This window comes from Suncus etruscus, chromosome 11, assembly GCF_024139225.1.
Source record: "Suncus etruscus isolate mSunEtr1 chromosome 11, mSunEtr1.pri.cur, whole genome shotgun sequence".
NCBI lineage: Eukaryota > Metazoa > Chordata > Mammalia > Eulipotyphla > Soricidae > Suncus > Suncus etruscus.
In genome coordinates this window covers 50378793-50397904 of record NC_064858.1, presented here as the reverse complement: position 1 = coordinate 50397904, position 19112 = coordinate 50378793, and the positions used below count along the sequence as shown (strand labels likewise).

The window sequence follows — 19112 nt, the reverse complement described above, 5'->3', positions numbered from 1 at the left end:
CTCTGCTGCCTGCACCCCCAAAACCCTCCCATCTCCAACTCCGGCCACTTTGCAGCGAACTCCGCTGAGCGCTCCAACTCTCTTAGCTACCTATTGCTGGCCTGGGGCTGGTGGGGGGCTCCCCTTCTCAGGGGTAGTTGGGGAGGGCGGGAGGGCTCATTCATTCTGGTGCTAGCCTGTTCCGCGGTTCTTAAGCCCCTTGGCATGCCCTGACCTGATCTAGAAGGAGACAACTGTTCTCTGGAATGTTCCGGGAGAAGGTGGGAGACGCTTCTTAGGGGAGGCCTGGTGGGGTGCGCGAGGGCAAGGCGCGAGGTCGCGCCCGGGTGCCGCAGCTCAAGGCCGGGGTCGGGCTGGGACCGCGGGGCCGGGCGCGAGCGAGGGCGCGGTGGGGTGCGTGTGCGCGTGTGTGTGCGCGCGGAGACCCCTCACCCCTCCCCAGCTTGGGGGAGCGGCGGCTACCGGGCCGGCCGCGCGGGCTGCACCGCCTGCGCTGTCAAGCGCGCGCGGGGGGCGGGCGGGAGGAAGGGGTGGATGTGCGCGGGGAGGAGGGCTGGCACCGGAGCGCCGCGGCGCCGCTGCCATAAAAATGCATCCCATGGAGCTGCCCGCCGAGAAGCACCGGGCCGAGGCGCGGCGGCAGCAGGCGGCGGCCAAGGCGGAGGAGGGCGCCCCGGAGGCGGCGGCGGCCGTGGCCGGGAAGTGAAAGGTCTCGCGAAGTTCAGCGGCCGCTGCGGGCCCCAGGCCCCGGCGAGCAGCCCAGGAGCCCTCGAGGGGCCAGCCCGGCCCTCCGGCTATGGTCCCGGGGCTCCCGCTGCCCCCGAAGCGTCCGGGCCGCTCCCGGTCAGTGCGCCCGGCTCACCTCCGCGCGTCGCTCGCCTCCCGCGCTCGCCGCCGCCTCCTCCCCGCTGCCTCGCGCTGACCCACCGGGGCACCCCGAGTCCCCCCGAAGAGCTCGGCGCTTCAGCCCGCACGCAGCCCAGGGGGCTCGGATCCCTCGCGCCCCGCCCGGCCGGCTCCTCGCGGCTCCTCCTGGCCATGGGGAGCGGCGCGCGGCTGCTGCTGCTCTGGGGCTGCTCCGCGGTGGCCGCAGGTGGGTGGTGACGCGGCCGGGTCCCAGCCTCTCCTTCCCTCCTCGCTCCTTGGGCTCCCCACCTCGGGACTCGGGGTGCGGGGGAGAGGGGTGGCGTGCGGGATGGGAGCCCCTAGGCTGGGCGCCGGAGGATGTGTTGAGTGGCCATGTTCTGTCTCTTTCCCCCCGGGTCTCCGCAGTTTGCAAATAACAATGAAATTCTTCTCCTTTTTTTTTTTTTTTCTTTAAAAAGACTTTTTTAGGGTTGCACCGACAAATGCACTTGCCCTTGGAGAACCCGCGAGCCCGAATGCGCGCGCTCGGAGAGTCCGCGACCCGGCTTCGCTTTCTGCCAAGGCTGGTGGAACTGCCGGTTCCACGGGGCGAGGGAACAAAGGACCAAGCTCGCCATCCCCGGCACTTCATGGCCTGGGGGATGATGGCGAGGGTTGAGTGGCCCGGCGACCCCTGGGCGCGCAAGGGCCGGGGTCCTGCTTGCTCCCGCCTAGCGGTTGCCCGGGTCCTCGGCTCCTGCTGGGCGCCGGGGCGCCGGGTACGGGACACCTGGGGCGCGCGGAGTGCCCTCTCCCGGGGGGTCGGAGCGCCGGGCCGGTGCACCCAGCGTCCCACGGAGCTGGCCGGCTGCCGGGGAGGAATTGGTACCCTGGCCGAAGCTCCGTGGGAGGTCGGAGGCGGGTCTGCTCGGGTCTCCGTAACCCGACAGCCCGGGCAGAGGCGTCGTTGGATGCCTGCTCGCTCCTACTGTCCATCCCCGCTTTCCGGGATGTCCTTTTTCTTGGCCACTCGGTCCTAGGTCGCCTATTTCTAAAACCGGTAGCTCCGCGGTCTGTCTGTCTGTCTGTCTCTCTCTCCTCTCTCTCTCTCTCTCTCTCTCTCTCTCTCTCTCTCTCTCTCTCTCTCTCTCTCTCTCTCTCTCTCTCTCTCTCTCTCTCTCTCTCTCTCTCTCTCTCTCGCTCTCTCTCTCGCTCGCTCTCTCGCTCGCTCGCTCTCTCTCTCCTTGCAAGTCACTTGCATTCTTGCAAGCCACCTGCCTTCCAGTTGGGCATAAAGTGCAGCTCCCGTGCAGGGAGACCGAATGAGGGGCGCTGCGGTCCTTCACCAGCTCCCCAAAAGAAGTCTTGCCAGCTCCCAAAAGGAGAGTGTGGGTGGGAGGGAACGACGGAGGTGGAGAGCTCAGAAGCACTCAGCCGGTCACGCAGAAAAAACAACAACAACAACAACAACAAAAACCGGGCACCCTAAACCAGCCATCTGCTCGGGGAACACCCTTGCTCCACCTGGGTGTCGCTTTTAAATAGTTTGTTCAGCGGCAAATTATCCAGCACCAAATTCTGGATTTAATTCATTGGGGGGGGGGGGGGGCGGAGACGAGCTTTCAGAAGTGATTCAGCCCTTTTTCCAAGGAGCTTTTGGAGTCTGGGTTTTTTTTTTTTTATTATAATTCTTTCTACAAGTAGGAGCGTCTCTGGCCGCACAGATGTTTTGCGCACCCCCCCCCCCCCCGCTAACCACAAAGTGAACTTGAATAAACCTTTTTCCCTTTGCAAACCATGTTATGGCAAAAACATGCAAGCAATCAAGAGGTTGTAAATAAATATCACAAGGCAAGTGTTTCAAGTCAAAAATACTTGTACGGGCAGTATATGATTTTCCCCTGAAATGCTTTACAGGTGAGTCATCGCACATGGTGTGTTGGGGCGTTATTGGCCACAAGCAGCTGTTGCCCCCAGTTCAACTGAATAGTGAGTGGCAAACAGGGGCCAGCAAAATGCGCACTTGAACTTGACATTTTAAAAATGTGCTCGAGGAAGCCCTTTATTTTAGTTGCAGTGGCTCGGTGTGGTTGCCAATTATCCACCGGCTTGCGCAGTGGCTCTGTCCTGAGTAAACTGTCATTTAGCTTCTCACTCCAGTGATAACTACACAGGGGTGTTGTTGCCCTCTCAGAAGCCCCAATGTTCAATTAGCCAGAATTTGGGTGTTGACTTCCTTTGCCTTCTTTTCCTCCCTGTTTTAACTTTTTTTTTTTTTTAAATCAGTTTGTGCTTCTTTTTTTTCTTTTATTTTTTTCTTTTGTTTTTTTTTGGGTCACACCGGCAGTGCTCAGGGGTAATTCCTGGCTCCAGGCTCAGAAATTGCTCCTGGCAGGCACGGGGGACCATATGGGACGCCGCCGGGATTCGAACCGATGACCTCCTGCATGAAAGGCAAATGCCTTACCTCCATGCTATCTCTCCAGTCCCTGTTTTAACTTTTAAAATAGATGATTTTGCTAAAGGTATTTGTAATTAAATTGGCAAACCCACATTAAGGGATGATACTATGTAGTCAGAATGTAAATAAGTGGATAATGCTTATTATTTTGAGGGTCTGTTGGACACGTGTTTGGGTGGGAGAGTATGTTTCTTTAAGAAGGCGTTTTCCGTTCACAGATAATGTTTAAATGTGCTTTTGGTGGCTGCCAGACAGTAAACACGGTCCTGTTAAGCAAACAAGTAATGATGATATAACCTATCATAGGTAGAGGTATTGAAAGGCCAGCAGCATATAAAATAAGTTCTTCTCTATAACGATCTTTCCTTAGATCTATTTAGGAATAACTATGTTTAAAAGATTAAACAGGATGACCTTAACACATTATTGGAGGGTGAATAAGTCTTTATTAACTTTAAAAAATAAATATTTTTAAATATGCAAAATGTTCAAAGTCATTGAAATGTTGTAGGCCAATTATTTTCACCCACTCCTTGCCCCCAGTGTTTCCTTTTGCCTCCCCCCCCCCCATTTCCTGAAGTATTTTTCTTTTCTATGATGTGAGTTTTGTTGTTGTTTTTATGTGAGTTTTTGTTTTGGGCTACACCCAGTGGTGCCCAAGGGTTACTCCTGGCTCTGTACTCAGAAATCAGTTTTGGTAAGCTATGGCAACCATATAGGGTGCAAGGGACTGAAGCCAGGTCGGCAAAAAACATTCAAGGCTAATGCCCTATCCACTGTGCTATCAATCCTATAATGTGATTTTTAATATCAGAATAAAATACAGCACACTTCCTCGCAGGTATACGCTCACAGACAAAATCTGGGTATTGTGGTAGAACCATAGGCCCATTTACATTTGGCCAAATCTCCTCTTTATTGACCATCTTCTGCTCTTTGGGGGCTAAGTTGACTTGCTGGTGCAGATGAGACGGATGAACCAGGCTTCCAGATGGGGTGTGTCTTGTTTGATATATGTTCTCCCCTTCCCAGGACTGATCGGCGTGCTTGGAGCAAGGTCCCGCTGTGATAAAGCCTGTAACCCTCAAATGGGAAATCTGGCCCTGGGGAGAAGGCTCTGGACAGACACCACCTGTGGCCAGAACTCCACAGAGCTGTATTGCTTCTCCAGCGAGAAGGCTGATCTGACTTGTCGGCCACCTAAATGTGACAAATGCAATGCTGCACAGCGTCACCTGGCTCACCTGCCAGCTGCCATGGCAGACTCGTCCTTCCGGTTCCCCCGCACATGGTGGCAGTCAGCAGAGGAGGTGCAGCAGGAAAAGATCCAGTTAGACCTGGAGGCTGCATTCTACTTCACGCATCTAATTATGGTGTTCAAGTCCCCCAGGCCAGCAGCCATGGTGCTGGAACGGTCCCAGGATTTCGGGAAGACTTGGAAGCCTTATAAGTACTTTGCCAGGAATTGTTCGGCCACATTTGACCTGGAAGATGATGTGGACCAGAAAGGAGCAATTTGCACTTCTAGATACTCCAATTCTTTCCCATGCACTGGAGGAGAGGTAAGAGCGCACATTTAACTGCACACATTAAGTGAGGGAGAAAAATGCTCCCAGCCCACATTTTTTTTAAAGTACGAAATTATGCTTGTAGCAACATGAATGAAATTAGAATTTTTCGTGTGTGCTTTATTTGTCGTAAATTGTTTCTGGCCCTTAGACGTGAATGTGGAGTCAGTCCCAAGCCTGTTGCCCAATGAAGGAGCTTAAATCAGAATGCTGTGGCTTTTTATTTGTTTATTAATGTGAAAAAAGAGCAGATAGATGAAACTACCTCCTGTCCCAGGAGACTCAAAGGCTGCTGTCCATGGATAGTGCTCCTCAAGAAGTCAGAGATACTGAGATAGTCTCTATGTGGAGTTCATATTACCCTCTTCCTGGAGCCACTAATATGTAGAGAGAATAAATCAAAATAAGGCCAAAGAAGGAAAAAATATCATTCTCAGAAAAATGCTTTTTATATGATAAGAGTGTTATATTAAGATCACAAGAGTGTCTAGCAAAAACAATGAAGGTCTCTATTTAAATCCACACCTTTTTGTTGTACTTAAGATGTATCTGTTTTAGTTTATCAGTTTTGGTCTGTTCTGGGCTTAAGATCATCTTGAGTCCTTTCTGCAAATAATCACCTTACCTACTAGTCCTGTTTCTATATGGAATGTTTTTTTTTGTTTCATATCTCCCTTCCACAATATGAGGTAAAAATATATTAAATAGTATGCCTCCTCCCAGGTGCACAAAAGCGTTCTGAAAAAAAATTGAGTGAAAGTAGATTAGTAGAGTATTAATACCTACCGTAATGTGTAGATCAAGAAATGTTGATTCAGAAGGAAGAGAGGAGAGAATCAAGACAGTCTAATTCTAATCCATGACATGAACATACTTGGTGAGTAGGTAGTTTAAATCACACTTCACATATAGTGAGTTTGACCATAAACTCCCACCCTGTCCAACAGATATTTAGCAATGTCTGGAGACATGTATTCAAAGAGAGAGGCACTATTTATATCTAGTGGGTGGAGGCCAGGGATGCTGGTAAATCTCCAGGACACAATACAACCACCCAATAAAGAACAAGTAGCCCCCAAATATATCTAGTGCCAACCTTGAGAACTCATGCACTGTTGGACATCCAGGGTAAGTAGTGAAATAGGAGATATGCAGCTGGGCATATTCCTGCAGCCACTTCCATGATAAATCAGATTCCTTGCAAATAGCTTAGGTACTGTATTTAGGACTAATTCTGCCTTGGGTATGAGGGGTGGTGTTTTCCAGGCTGGATGAAAAGGCTGGTTTGGGTCCCTCTTCAGCTCCTCTTACTTACCCTGATATGGATCCACATTATTGAGCCCCAGCTAGAGTGAGCTCCTCAGGCCAGAAACAGGGCTGCTGGTGCCAGAACCGACAAGGTCCAGGCACTGGCAACACCTGGCCTCTTTCCCAGACTCCTTCAGGACCTCTATTGTTGGTTTAATCTTGTAAACTCATTCTCATTTGCACTCTACCATGATGAATATTTTTAAAAGTGGTGAGACAGGAAAGAGATAAATTAGCTGCAGTGTGGTGGGGTGGTGGTGGTGGTGGTGGTGGTGGTGGTGGTGGTGGTGGTGGTGGTGGTGGTGGTGGTGGTGGTGGTGTGTGTGTGTGTGTGTGTGTGTGTGTGTAAAACCGTTTGCATGGCAAAAATAAACAAATAACTTCCAGTCTCAGATTGCTTTGGAATTGGTCCATTGGCACATCTTGAGGCGGCTGGACCATGTGAGAGCTGTAAAGTAGTGAAAAATTACAGTTCTAGTACTAGATGGCAAGCACATTTGTGGACAAATATCACATCCCATTGATTACCATGGCCCAGAAATTACTCAGAGATGACAAAAGTACGTTTATTTAACCTAAAGTGGAAACAAAATCCTCTCGTCTTTAAAGTTAAGCTATTTATAGTCATCAGTGCTTACATCAACTTTAAAAAGATTGAGACTAAAATATGTTGGTTTTGCTAATGTAAGGTAAACCTTTTCTATCCAGTTTAAGCACTTTAAATTGTAGTTTTCATTCCAGCAGGCTTATATTTCAGTGGCAAGGAAAGCATGAAGTAGCATCTAGTCCTCTCTAGGTCAGTGTTTCTCAGTATTTTTCTGACCATGGCCCATTCCCACCTTCATTTCCTTCTTGAGAAACCCCATCCTTTTGGTTCTTCACAGGCTCAAGCTCCTCGAAAGACTCAGGCTCCCCATTCATAATATTTTCACCTGTGGCCCTTTGGGATATTCTGGGGCTCATAGGAGGAGATATGAGCCCTGGTAAAGAACCACTGTACTAAAACAATATTTGTTAAGTGTGCATTAAAGCCCATCTGAATGTGTTCCTTCTATCCAGAGGGCAAAATTGAGAAGAAAATTTTTTTCCTTAGAGTGAAGTCTTCTTCAAAGATAAAGATCAGAAGAAATCGCCCTGGAAATGATTATGGTTTTCCTCCTCTATATTGCTCTAGATTGCTAAACACCAAATTTTTTTATTTTTTATTTTATTTATTTTTTTTGGTTTGTTTGTTTTTTGGGCCACACCTGGTGACGCTCAGGGGTTACTCCTGGCTATGTGCTCAGAAGTCGATCCTGGCTTGGGGGACCATATGGGATGCCTGGGGATCGAACCTCGGTCCGTCCAAGGCTAGCGCAGGTAAGGCAGGCACCTTACCTCTAGCGCCACCGCCCGGCCCCCCAAATTTTTTTATTTTTAATTATGAGAACAATGATGCAAAGAGGACAAGGTAAAGTTACAGTGGAAGGACAATCGCCCATAAACAGAGTTCTCAAACGAAATCCCCTTGCTGACGCCTAAATATTGAACTTACAGTCAAAGAACATTAAGAAAAATAAGGCAGAACCCATGTACAATTACTTTGTCCACAAGTCCCCCGATTGTAGTACATTATAATATTTCTTAGCAGTATACAAAGCAATCTAAAGCCATGAGATTTATGTGACTCCTTAAACATTGAAGGCATAGTATTTTGTTTATATTTTCATGCACATGCATATTAGTTTAAGTTAACATCAAAAGCTTAAGTTTTTTTTTTAAAGGGTTAGAGTCAAAAGAACACAGTAAAAATGGTGTTAGAGCGGCAAATATTGTTTGCATAGGCCCACCAAAATATGGGGACATGGAAAGGAAAAGTCTTGGTTTAAATACAAGGAGACCCTACCCCTGAAGTTTCCTGGCATAAGACCAATTCTAGGCTCCAGGCAAACAAGTTTATTCAATTCAAGTCATTGTCTGTAGTGCCAATACAGTTTTATTTTTCATGCAGTCTCTATTGTTGGCACCAGGTTTCTGAATTAAAGATCTGGGAATCTGCACATCCTACATTAAAGTCAGGCTGGTGTGTAGTATCCTTTAGTTTCACCTCACAATTAAGGGGCAATACAGAAAGACCTGTCCTGTAAGCAGGTCATTGTTTTTGTTAAGTTTTCTCAGTGTTAAGGGAAGTCTCTTTTGAGTAGGATTGCCTCCAGGTGATGTTATAGACAACCGTGGATGTTTTGTAGATGTCTTCCCTAGAGCAGGGGTGGATGGAGAATGCACATTCTTCTGAGGCCTGTGTTCAGGGTGTAAGGTTCCATTGCACTACAAGATTTGTAAGCACCAAATTAATTTGCAGGCTGACTCTGTCATCCAAGTTCATTTTTAAAATTTAAGTTTTCATAAAGTTAGTTTTAAATAATAAGTCTCAAATTTCATTTATGGCTTAGTTATATCCCTAGAAACCCTCTATCTTCTACCAGTGTCTAAAACATGTCTTAAACCTTCTCTAGGATGACACACACTGCTATTCAGGCTAACGTAACTATGTCACAACTTCATTTATTTATATTGTACATTCTAGCCTGCTTATTTGATGTCTATAACTTCACCTATTGTTTCCTGGTTAAGAATTCCAATAGGTCAATCTACAGAATTGAAGGCACCAATCATGTACAGAGAAGTTTAAAACCTAGGCCCCAAAACCCACCCCAAAGGATTCTTTAAAAATCATTGTCCATTTACTGGAGCAAAGATTCAGACTGAGGGAGAAGGAACTCACCCAATCACATACAGTTAGTAAGTTACATGGCTGAGCTGATCATAGCACATGTCTTCTGCCTTGGAGTCTGGTGTTCCAGAAAACAGTGGATAAGGCACTTGCCTTGCATAAGGCTGACCCGGGGTCTATGTCACACAGTCCTATTTCATGCACCCTGAGCCCCAAGTACAGTCAGGTGTTTCCAAAACAAGCAAACAAAATCCCCCTATGTTTTCCAGGTATTTTGAAGAGTCATGAAATTGTACCTAGAGTACAATTAGACTCTATGTACACACCGTGTCTTATAAATAAGTATCAGCAGGATCAAAATAAAAAGAAGCAGAAATTGAAAATGATTTATGGGAAATGTTTAAACACCTTGGGGCTAGAAAGGGAGTCCAGCAGATTGGGAAATTGCCTTACATATGGCCTGCCTGGGTTCAATTCTTAGTACTATATATGGTGCCCCACCAAGAGTGATCCCAGGGCACAAACCCAGGAGTGACCTCTGAGCATCACGTGTGTGGCCCCAAACCCCAAAAATTAAAAATAAACACCTGACTTACAAAAGGAGCAAAACAAATAGATAAAGTTGAACTTAAGTGAGAGAAAAGAAAAATAAAGTGAAAAATCTGGCCTCACTCAATGATGGACAACGAAGCAGTGAGTTAGATTTTTCTGTATATCCTTGATCTGTCTTGACACTCCCAGAACTGTTGCCTCTTTTCTTGGGTGTGACGTGAAGGTAAACAAAAATTTGCCAAACAGTAGCTTCCTGAGCAGACACGTCCTCCAAATATTAGTGATTAGTTTTGGGAATAAACTTCTCCCTGGCTATGTTCAGCTGGGAAACACTGTGTTTAACAGTATAAATACATATTCTGATTATGTGCCCTCTATCCCCAAACAGAACACCTAGATGACATTCCCAAATTTATCTGTTCATGAGTTTTTTGTTGTTGTTGTTGTTGTTGTTTTTTACAGAATTCCAATCATTGTATTTTGGGGCTGCAGGGATACACAGAGCACAGCGTGGAAAATGAAACCTTTCGTGATCTTATTAAGGCACAGGCAGGGGATGATGTTTACAGACACAGAAGTCCAGTCATGCAAAAGGACTAAGATTTGTGGGGGAGGGGGCATGGAATGATGGCAGTGTTTGCCTTGTATGTGGCCTCCTGGGTTCAACCCCCCACATCCCATTTGGTTTCCAGAGCCTGCCAGGAGTGATTTTCAAACACAGAGCCAGGAGTAACCCCTGAGCACCAAAGTAGTGTAGTCCAAAAATCAAGAACAACAACAACAAAAAGGACTTAGGTTTGGAAATCCAAAGAGCCACACAGTGACTATAATTAACAAAATTTCCCTGCATTCTTGAAACTTGCTAAGAAAATTAGATATGAGGTATCTACAACTTCCTCATACACGCTCAATAGTAGCTTTATGCTAAGGCAATGGGTTAGTTGGTTTGAGTATGGCAATGAGTTCACATTGCATGTAGTCATCAAGTCATCAAATTGTGAACCTTAAAGTGATTTCTGATGGTCAAATATACCTTCTGACAAAAAAAAAAATGAAGGAGAGATAGTCCTGGTGCTTAGCATGGTTGACATCAGGCCTATCTGTCAATTGGGAGCTTAGCCATTTATTTCATAGGAGTAGCAGATAATAACAACCTTGAAGCTAAAGATGACAGATTAATTTAGGTTCTGAGGGACAGAGAGAGAGAGAGAGAGAGAGAGAGAGAGAGAGAGAGAGAGAGAGAGAGAGAGAGAGAGAAGCCATTTTAACACCCACATAGTCAGGCCTCCTGGAGATGACATTGGGAGGAAGGTCTCCCTAGCAATGCTTGGGGACCCAGAGACTACTTCCAGCAATACTCATGTTAATTTCATAGTTGTGCCTGGAAATGTGCTAGTTGGTGATGAACTCACCAGGCCTATTCCCTGTGGTGATCTCACAGGTGTGTGCTGTGCAAGGGTTCAAAGTCAGGGTCTCACACATACACCTGGAAGTGCAATTTTGATGCTTTGTTTTTAGGAAGCAGCATCTATTCAAGCAGCTCCCCAATGTGGTTCTTAAATGGTTAATTACCATCTCCTTCGACCCCAGCCTCACTTGCCCTTTTTGTTAACTCACTAGTTAAAAAAAACTAGTTTCAAAATTGTGCAACCGCCAACCAAATGCACAGCATTTTTACCTCCAGGGCATTATGAATATTACACATTCAAAGGAAGGCAAGGAATATAAAGAATCAAAGGACAGGGAGAAGAGTTGGGTTTCCAGAAGTGTTAAGTAAGATTGCCTAAAAGGTCTTATTTACCTCTATACCCCAGCTTTTAACAGGTTGTTTGAATCCTAACAATTGACTGCAACTGGGTGAGAAAATGACATAATGAAAGAATGAGTAAGTAATGAATGGTGTAACAGATCAGGCAAAGAACAGAGAAAGGACTGAGTATAAATAAGCTTTGTGTTGGGGATAAGAATAAGAAACCCTGGTTAGTGTGGAGAAGCTGTCTTGGTAATAATTTGTAACCAAGAGAAAAGCAATACAAAGGCATCTTAATGTTCACTCATCCATTAGCTCAAATAATTTTGGAGCAAATTTCTGCCTGATCCTGTTTTTGTGCATATATATATATATATATATATATATATATATATATATATATATATATATATATATATATATATATATATATACACACACACACACACACACATATATATATATACATATAAAATAAACCAGAGACTAAAAAATCCTTGACCTCATGAAAATTAAAAATAGGGCAGGGTGCAGAGTCAGGTAGATAGCAAATGAGTAATTAAATAAAACATACATTTGCGGACAAGAGTGATAGCACAGTGAGTAAGACTTTTCGTTTTGCATGTGGCTAACCCACCTTCGATTCCTGGCATCCCATAGGGTTTCCCAAGTACCACCAAGAGTAATAAAGTACAGAGCCAGGAATAACCACCCTTGAGCACTGCTGGTTGTGGCCCCAAGTCCATACCAAAGCAAAGCAAATGAAAATGTACATTTGATCAGTGTGGAGAATAAATAAGGAAAAAGTAACACAAGAACGCTAAATGGGAGGGAGGGATTTGATGGAACCAACAAAAATTCTTCACACATTTTCACATGTGGACAAAATAGCTGAGGGTCCCATTTTTTTTCTTACCTAGATAAGGGTAAGAAAATGGAAAATACTGGTTAAAATCCTTCTTGCTATTGTTTCTCAAAATGAAAGATTTTGCTAGGGTCAAAGCCCACATTCTCAGTTGAACATGTGCCTCACTGGTCTCTATTTTCCTTTGCTTGCTTTTTTTCCACTCTAGAGAAGCCTGTGTTCTCTCTTAAACATATACTTCTCTCCCCTCACATCTTTCTAAATAAATTTCAATTAAAACTTCTTTGCTTTACTCCAATCAATGAAAAAGCCAATTAAAAAAAAAACAAAAAACAATGAAAAACCCAATGGAAAAGCCTCTGACTGATAAGTAAGCTGAAGCCAAAGACAGTGACTTGTCTCTGATTACTCAGCTGAAAGTCACATTTCCTGACATCTAACCCAGTGCTGTTTTCACTACATTAGTTTGAAATTCCTTTGTGCTGAGCCAGGTACTGCAAAACATACAAGACCTGAATGCATTCCTCTTTGTAGTCCTTAGAGTCTACTGGATAAGAAATTAATCAAGACAGTTTGAGGGGGCAGAGTGATAGCACAGCGGGTAGGGCTTTTCCCTGCAAGTGGTTGATCCAGGTACAAACACAGCATCCCATGTGGTTCCTCCAATCCTGCCACAAGTAATTTCTGAGCACAGAGCCAGAAGTAATCCCTGAGCACCGCTGGGTGTGCTCGCCCCAAATAACTTTAGGGATTGATTTATTAAATTATATAAGATGAATTTATGTCTCCAATGCATTTTGCAGTTAATGGCCTGAGGGTAGGGTGGTGTACCAGAGAACAAAACTGGGGTTTCTTACCTGTAAAGCATGCTTCACTGAGTTACATCCCTGGCCCCTATATGCCTTTTAAGACCCAAGTGGGTTTTGTGGGGAAGAAATAAATCGGCTCCTCTAGTTACTCCAGGGGCACAGACTGACAGTTCACTGCCAGGGTCTGGCAAAGCAGCAATTCAATGCCACTGGGGTGCCCAGCAGTGAGCAGGACACACTCTGTCCTCTAAGGTAGCCCCCACAATCTAAGTTTGCATTTGTCTCGTTAGCTCATTGAAGGGATTGTATAGCCATAAGGACAAACTCATATATGCACATATATGTATATACACATATAGATATTAATTCATATATACCTAAATGCAAAAATAAGCACTACTTAATTGTGATTTTATAGATATTTTCCTTATTAATGAATCACTCTTATTAATGAATTGTACTTAGGACTTTTTAAATATGGGGGGGCTCAGAAATAGTACAGAAGTTAAGATACATGCTTTACAGCAACCAACCTGGCTTCCTTCTCTTGCACCATTTGGTCTCCCAAGTTTTGCCAGGTGCAGCCCTGGAGGTGCCTGAGAACTGAGCAGCTCAGCATCCTCAGGTATACACATTGGACCATACACCTGATTGGTGAAGTATTTTTAAATGCTACTCCTTACTTCAGTCCTTGTTTTCTGCCACTGAACTTTGACTGTTTTGCAGTGTGTCAGCAGACAGCTCAGCTTGAGTAAGGCTTCTCATGGGCTAGACCAGTGTTTTTCAACCACTGTGCCAAGGCACAATAGTGTGCCATGAGGTATTGTCTGGTGTGCTGTGGGAAAAATTCTAATTTCATCCATAACATGCTGCTTCAGTTCACAAATAGACCAATCATTAGATTAGCCCATATTGAGGGACCAGTAGTGCTATCCTACCTAATTTGTGGTTAAGAATATCCTGCAGAATAGGACTAAGGTCTTGTTTACATTGGCTGTGACTTAAAGTTCATATGTGTTGGTACAATGTGAGGATTTGAAAGAATCGTCATTTTATTTTTATTATGACTGTGGTGACAATGTCAAGCAAGCCAAGGCAATGACTAAAGATTCACAGTCATGAATGTCCAACAATAACTGTGAAGAAAGCTTCCCTGCATAGCTACTAGGTATTTTGCATTTGTTGGGTACAGGCAATGTCTGGATTGCCAAGTCCACGTTGCCCGAGGAGCAGATATCTTTGTGTTCAACCAAACAGGCCCAGGATTTGCACTAAGTAAACAGAAATATGAACAATTATAAAATACTTTATTATTTCATAATCAAGTAATTATAAAATAATTTCTTTGTGTTTATTTGATTCCTATTCAAGAGAATTGCTTTATATATAGTCAATATAGGCACAGAGTTAAATTTTTTTAACATTTTCTAATGGTGGTGTGCCTCGTGATTTTTTTTTTTTTTTATGAAAAAAGTGTGCCTTTGCACAAAAAGGTTGAAAAACCCTGGGCTAGATGCCCTGAGAGTGCAATGTACTTGTATCCCAACTTCTTACAGGAATCCTGCCAGCTGAACACCAGGAAAAAAAGTATAGTGAATGGAAGTAAGTAAGAGTTAGAGGGACTGGAGAGATAGCATGGAGCTAAGGCGTTTGCCTCTCATGCAGGAGGATGGTGGTTCGAATCCTGGCATCCCATATGGTCCTCTGTGTCTGCCAGGAGCAATTTCTGAGCATAGAGCCAGGAGGAACCCTGAGCTCTGCCGGGTGTGACTCAAAACCAAAACAAACAAAAAAAAATAGTAAGAGTTAGAGTTAAGTAATGAGCAAACCAGAGCTGAGATTATTAGCTGGCTTTGATATTATTTTAGTTTTATTAGTACTCCAAGATTAAAATAAAAACCATAATATTAAATCTCTTTTCATTCTTAGCTATTGAATACAATTTACCATTTAATCAATAGTTTGCAATATGGTTGTATGCATGTTTTTGCATCTAAAAGTAGCAATGTTATCCTATTATAATAATGTTACAAAAATGGCATAAGAAATATGATTTTTTCATCTTGTTCTATATCATATTTCTATGTCCTCCTACACATTGAGAAAAGAAAAAAGTGAATGGGACCCAGGGGCTAACCAGTCTCAGGAGCATTGGGAGGAAATAAAATATGGTTAGATCTAAATATCCAAACCAAAGTAATGACAACAGAATCAAGAGAACCAAACTATCACAAGCTATACACAAAATGGACCTGTTTTACTAGCAGTCTTGGGGGGTGGCCTAAGGGTGGAAGTAAGGGGGATGCATGCTGGGAACTGTAGTGGAGGGAGGGCAACACTGATGGTGGGAATGGCTCTGACTCACTATCAATATGTGCCTGAAATACAACTGTGAAAGACTTGTAATTCACATTGGTTTCAATTTAAAAAATTAAAAAAGGAAATATGATTGTGTAAGGCTAAGGAAATAGCTCAATAGCTGGAGCATTTGCTTTGCACTCAAGAGGTCCCAGGCTCAATCTCTAGCAAAACCAGAGTCCACTAAGTACCACCAGGAATGACCTCTGAACACTGAGCTTAGAATTACTCTGAGTATTGCCAGATGTCACCCACACCCACACCCACACCCCAAATTGATGCTTTCTTTCATTAAATAGGAAAATTATCTATAAACAGACTTCACTTAATCTTACCCAAGATCATTTAAAATAAATGACTTAGAATGTATATCACTATTCTTCAGTACGACTTAGGGGTCTCAAACAGGAGGCAAAATCGGGGTGATCCTTGAGTGCAAAGTCAGTAGTAAGCCTTGAACATTGGGGGGTGTGACCCAAACAACTAAAACAAAACAAAACAAAAAAAGATTCCTCTAGGGCAGGGCCACAAAATGTTGTACGGAGGGCCACAAACGGCCGCGGGCTGTGAGTTTGAGACCCCTGCCAGGTGTAGATATTCTTAGATATTAGATATTCTTAGATATTCTTGGGGAGGGTCACACCCAGCAAAACCAAGCACTCCAGCCCTTTGAGTTCTCTTCCTAACTCACATTTAGCTGATTTGATTGGCTTGTTTGGGGAGAGAAGCCGTTTTTGTTTAGCTGGTAGTTGGTTTAGGTCATTTTCCTAATCAGGTTAGTCATACATTATTGCTTTGCTCTGACGCATATTCTCAGCTGTAATTTTGCTGAACTGCCTTGAAAATTAAGTGTTATGTGTATTTGCTTAGAGAAGCTTCGATGATTATCCACACCCTGGGACCACTCCCATCCTGTGAGAATAAAGCTAGAAATACCGTCACTTCACATTTTTTACCGTCACTTCACATTTTTCAAAAGCAATAAACAGTGGAGCTGGTAAGTGGGTGCTTACCTTGCATACAACCACCCAGGTTTTGATCACTGGCACTTTTTAGGGTCCCTCAGGCCCCACCAGAAGTGATCTCTGAATGCAGACCCAGGAGTAAACCTGAGCACCACTGGTTATATCCCCAAAACCAAATCATGTGCTTAAAGACTTAAAGGATTATTACCAATTTAAAGTGTTTAAATGAGGTATGAAAAATAGAACAAAACCAGAGATTAAATCCATGCATTTTGATTTATTGATTTTACTCCCCAAATCCCTAACTTCAACTATATTGGTCTGTTTGGGGCCAAAGAGAATACAGTGGTTAAGGTGCCTGCTTTGCATATAGCTGACTCCAATTTTATCCCCAGCACTGCATATGGTCCCCTGAGCATCTCAGCAGAGTCATCGGTTGCCTCTGAGTATTGCCAGGCGTGACCCAACCACTTCCTCAGCCATTGTGTATAGCATCTTTGCATTTGTTCAGTTTATTGGATTTACTTTACTATTATTTGGTTAAAATGCCTGGAGTCAAACACTTGGTTTCAGTGCAACAGTCATTGTGCTGAGATGGCACTTTTTGACATGGAGTGGTGCTGGGGCTAGCTAGACCTTGGGTAGGCTTCTACAACTGAGGCACATGGCCCATTTGGGAATCTAGTTCTAAAGTGTAGAGATTGCCCTGAATGCTCCGTACTGAAAAATAAAGGCTGGACTATGAAGATCAGAAAAGGAGCAGGTACCTGGAGGTCATGAGGTCTATTGGTACACACAAGGCAGCTACTAGAGCTGGGGAGTGAGTACAATGGGTCAGGCTCTTCTTGCTTTGCATGTGGCTGACCAGGGTTCAATACCCAGAACAATCACCAGAAATGAGCCGTGAGCCAGGAGTAAAGCCCTGAGCACTGCCAGGTGTGACCACCCCCCCCCCCCCAGAAAAAAAACACACACATATGGCAGCTTTCCATTAAAGAAAGAATGGAGATGCCTAGAAATATAAAATAGAAGAGGTGGAGGTTGGGTATCTAGAAAATAAGGGATATAAACCTTGCCAGAGACCATGGAAGTCCTTGCCTTTGTTCAGGAATCAGAAAAATCTGATTCAGTGACTATCATTTCTTTCTCTTCTTTGCTCCCAGGCACTTTCTGTACTCACATGTGCCTCACATATCATATCTCTCATTTCTTACTGTGTATTCCCGTGTTTCTGCTCTGGAGGACCATTTCCTCTGTTCTGTTTGTGTCGTTCTCTCAGCCCCTAACCTGGACTTATAGCACAGATCCATCCTTAAAAATGTCTCTGGTATATTTGCTAGATTGAATGGCATGAAATTATAGGAATGACATGAAACTAACAATAAAACAGTAATACTATTTTTTATCTGTGTTGGCTGTTTCCCACCTGCCAAGCACCAATAGTTTCATTAATCATTGATTCTTTCTACAGATATTTACAAAGGGTCTCCTGAGTGGTAGTTACTTAGAGGGTTAGGGTTAAAAGAGACCCAAATTTCTGCATTTGAACTTACATCCTAAATGGGAGGTGCTTAGCACGGTAAAGGAATATTAATGGCATGTTGGAGAATGATGGATGCAGAGTAAAGGCTAATGCTGGGTGGCTGGGCAGTCAAGAGGGTGTTACCTTTTAGAACAGACACTGAGATAAAGACTCTCAGAGACACTTAAATTGGGACCTAATGGATTGTGTGGGTCACAGGCCTGTCTCACAGGTGGCATTGATAGGATAGTCAGAACAAGGCTGGCCCTGAATTCTAGTGGTCAAAGCACAGATGAGCAGCAGAAGCCAGAGATAATGGACTTTATGGGGAATTGTGTGAGACCTTATAGTTAGATGCACAGGAGGGCTCCAGTTCCATCCTTACCCAGAAAAGCCTCTTTGTTCCTTGTAGCATTCCTTTTCATTCTTAGAAGTTCCCCTTTGTATATAAGATGTGTTACATTCTAATGATAAGATCATTAAGTTTTATTTTGATATTGAAAATTATTGGAGAATTTGGGGTTTGGGGGGGTAAGGAGACTTATATTCATCAGTGTTCAAGGGCTACTTCTACCTAGTTTATTGCTTATGATGCCACCCCCAGCAGTACTCTGAAGAACTGTGGTTCTGAGGATGGAACCCGGGCCTCCTGCAAGCAATAATTGTGTTGTACAGAAAATAAAATCTGTTGAGTCTTCTCTTGCACCCAGGAGTGAAGGTTTTAAGCAAAAGGATGATAAGATTAATTTGTATTTAATAGGCTGCCTCTGGTTTCTGTTAAAAAGAGACTATCAGTAAGGAAACCAGCTAGCATAGTTTTGCAATAATTCAGACTGATGCATAGACCAAGGTTGTACCTGGAAATGGTGGAAAACGGTTGTGTTCTAGATTTATTTTATTATTTTTGGTGGGAATAGTCTGGGACATACCTGGTGGTGTTCAGGTACTGTTCCTGACTCAGTGCTCAGGAATAACCCTCTGTGGTGCTTGGGAGGGAGAGGAAACCACATGCATGCTGGGAATTTTAATTGAAATCAAATGCATGGAAGGTGATCATCATAACCCTGTGCTAATTCTTTATCCCTGGATCTATTGTCTACCTAGAGCCAACAGCATTTGCCATGGGTTAAAGGTGGGTGTGAGAAAAAGAAGTGAGAATTTTAGCTGAGTACCAGGAAGAATGGAGCAGAGCTATATACTGAGCTGGAGGAGTGTTTGGGGGAGCAAGAATTGGGGAGAAGGGGACCGGTAATGTTCACTGGTAGAGCACTTGCCTGGCCAACTTGAGGTGGTAAGGTTGATCCCCCTGCTTTATTTCCACCCCCTTCATACTCTGCCTATGCTGAGTGCAGTTCTCAGCCCCACAACAAAGCATGCGAGCACAACTGTAAAGTG

At 44.2% G+C, this 19112-nt stretch overlaps 1 protein-coding gene across 1 annotated transcript in view; it reads left to right on the top strand.

The window, feature by feature from the left end:
• Positions 1-790: 790 nt before the first annotated feature.
• NTN4 (netrin 4) overlaps positions 791-19112 on the top strand; it is a 144330-nt gene continuing 126008 nt past the window's right edge. Inside the window, exons 1-2 of the mRNA XM_049782811.1 lie at positions 791-1093; positions 4340-4869. Coding sequence (XP_049638768.1) covers positions 1039-1093; positions 4340-4869 — 585 coding nt within the window. The 5' untranslated portion in view covers positions 791-1038. The remainder of the gene's footprint in view (positions 1094-4339; positions 4870-19112) is intronic.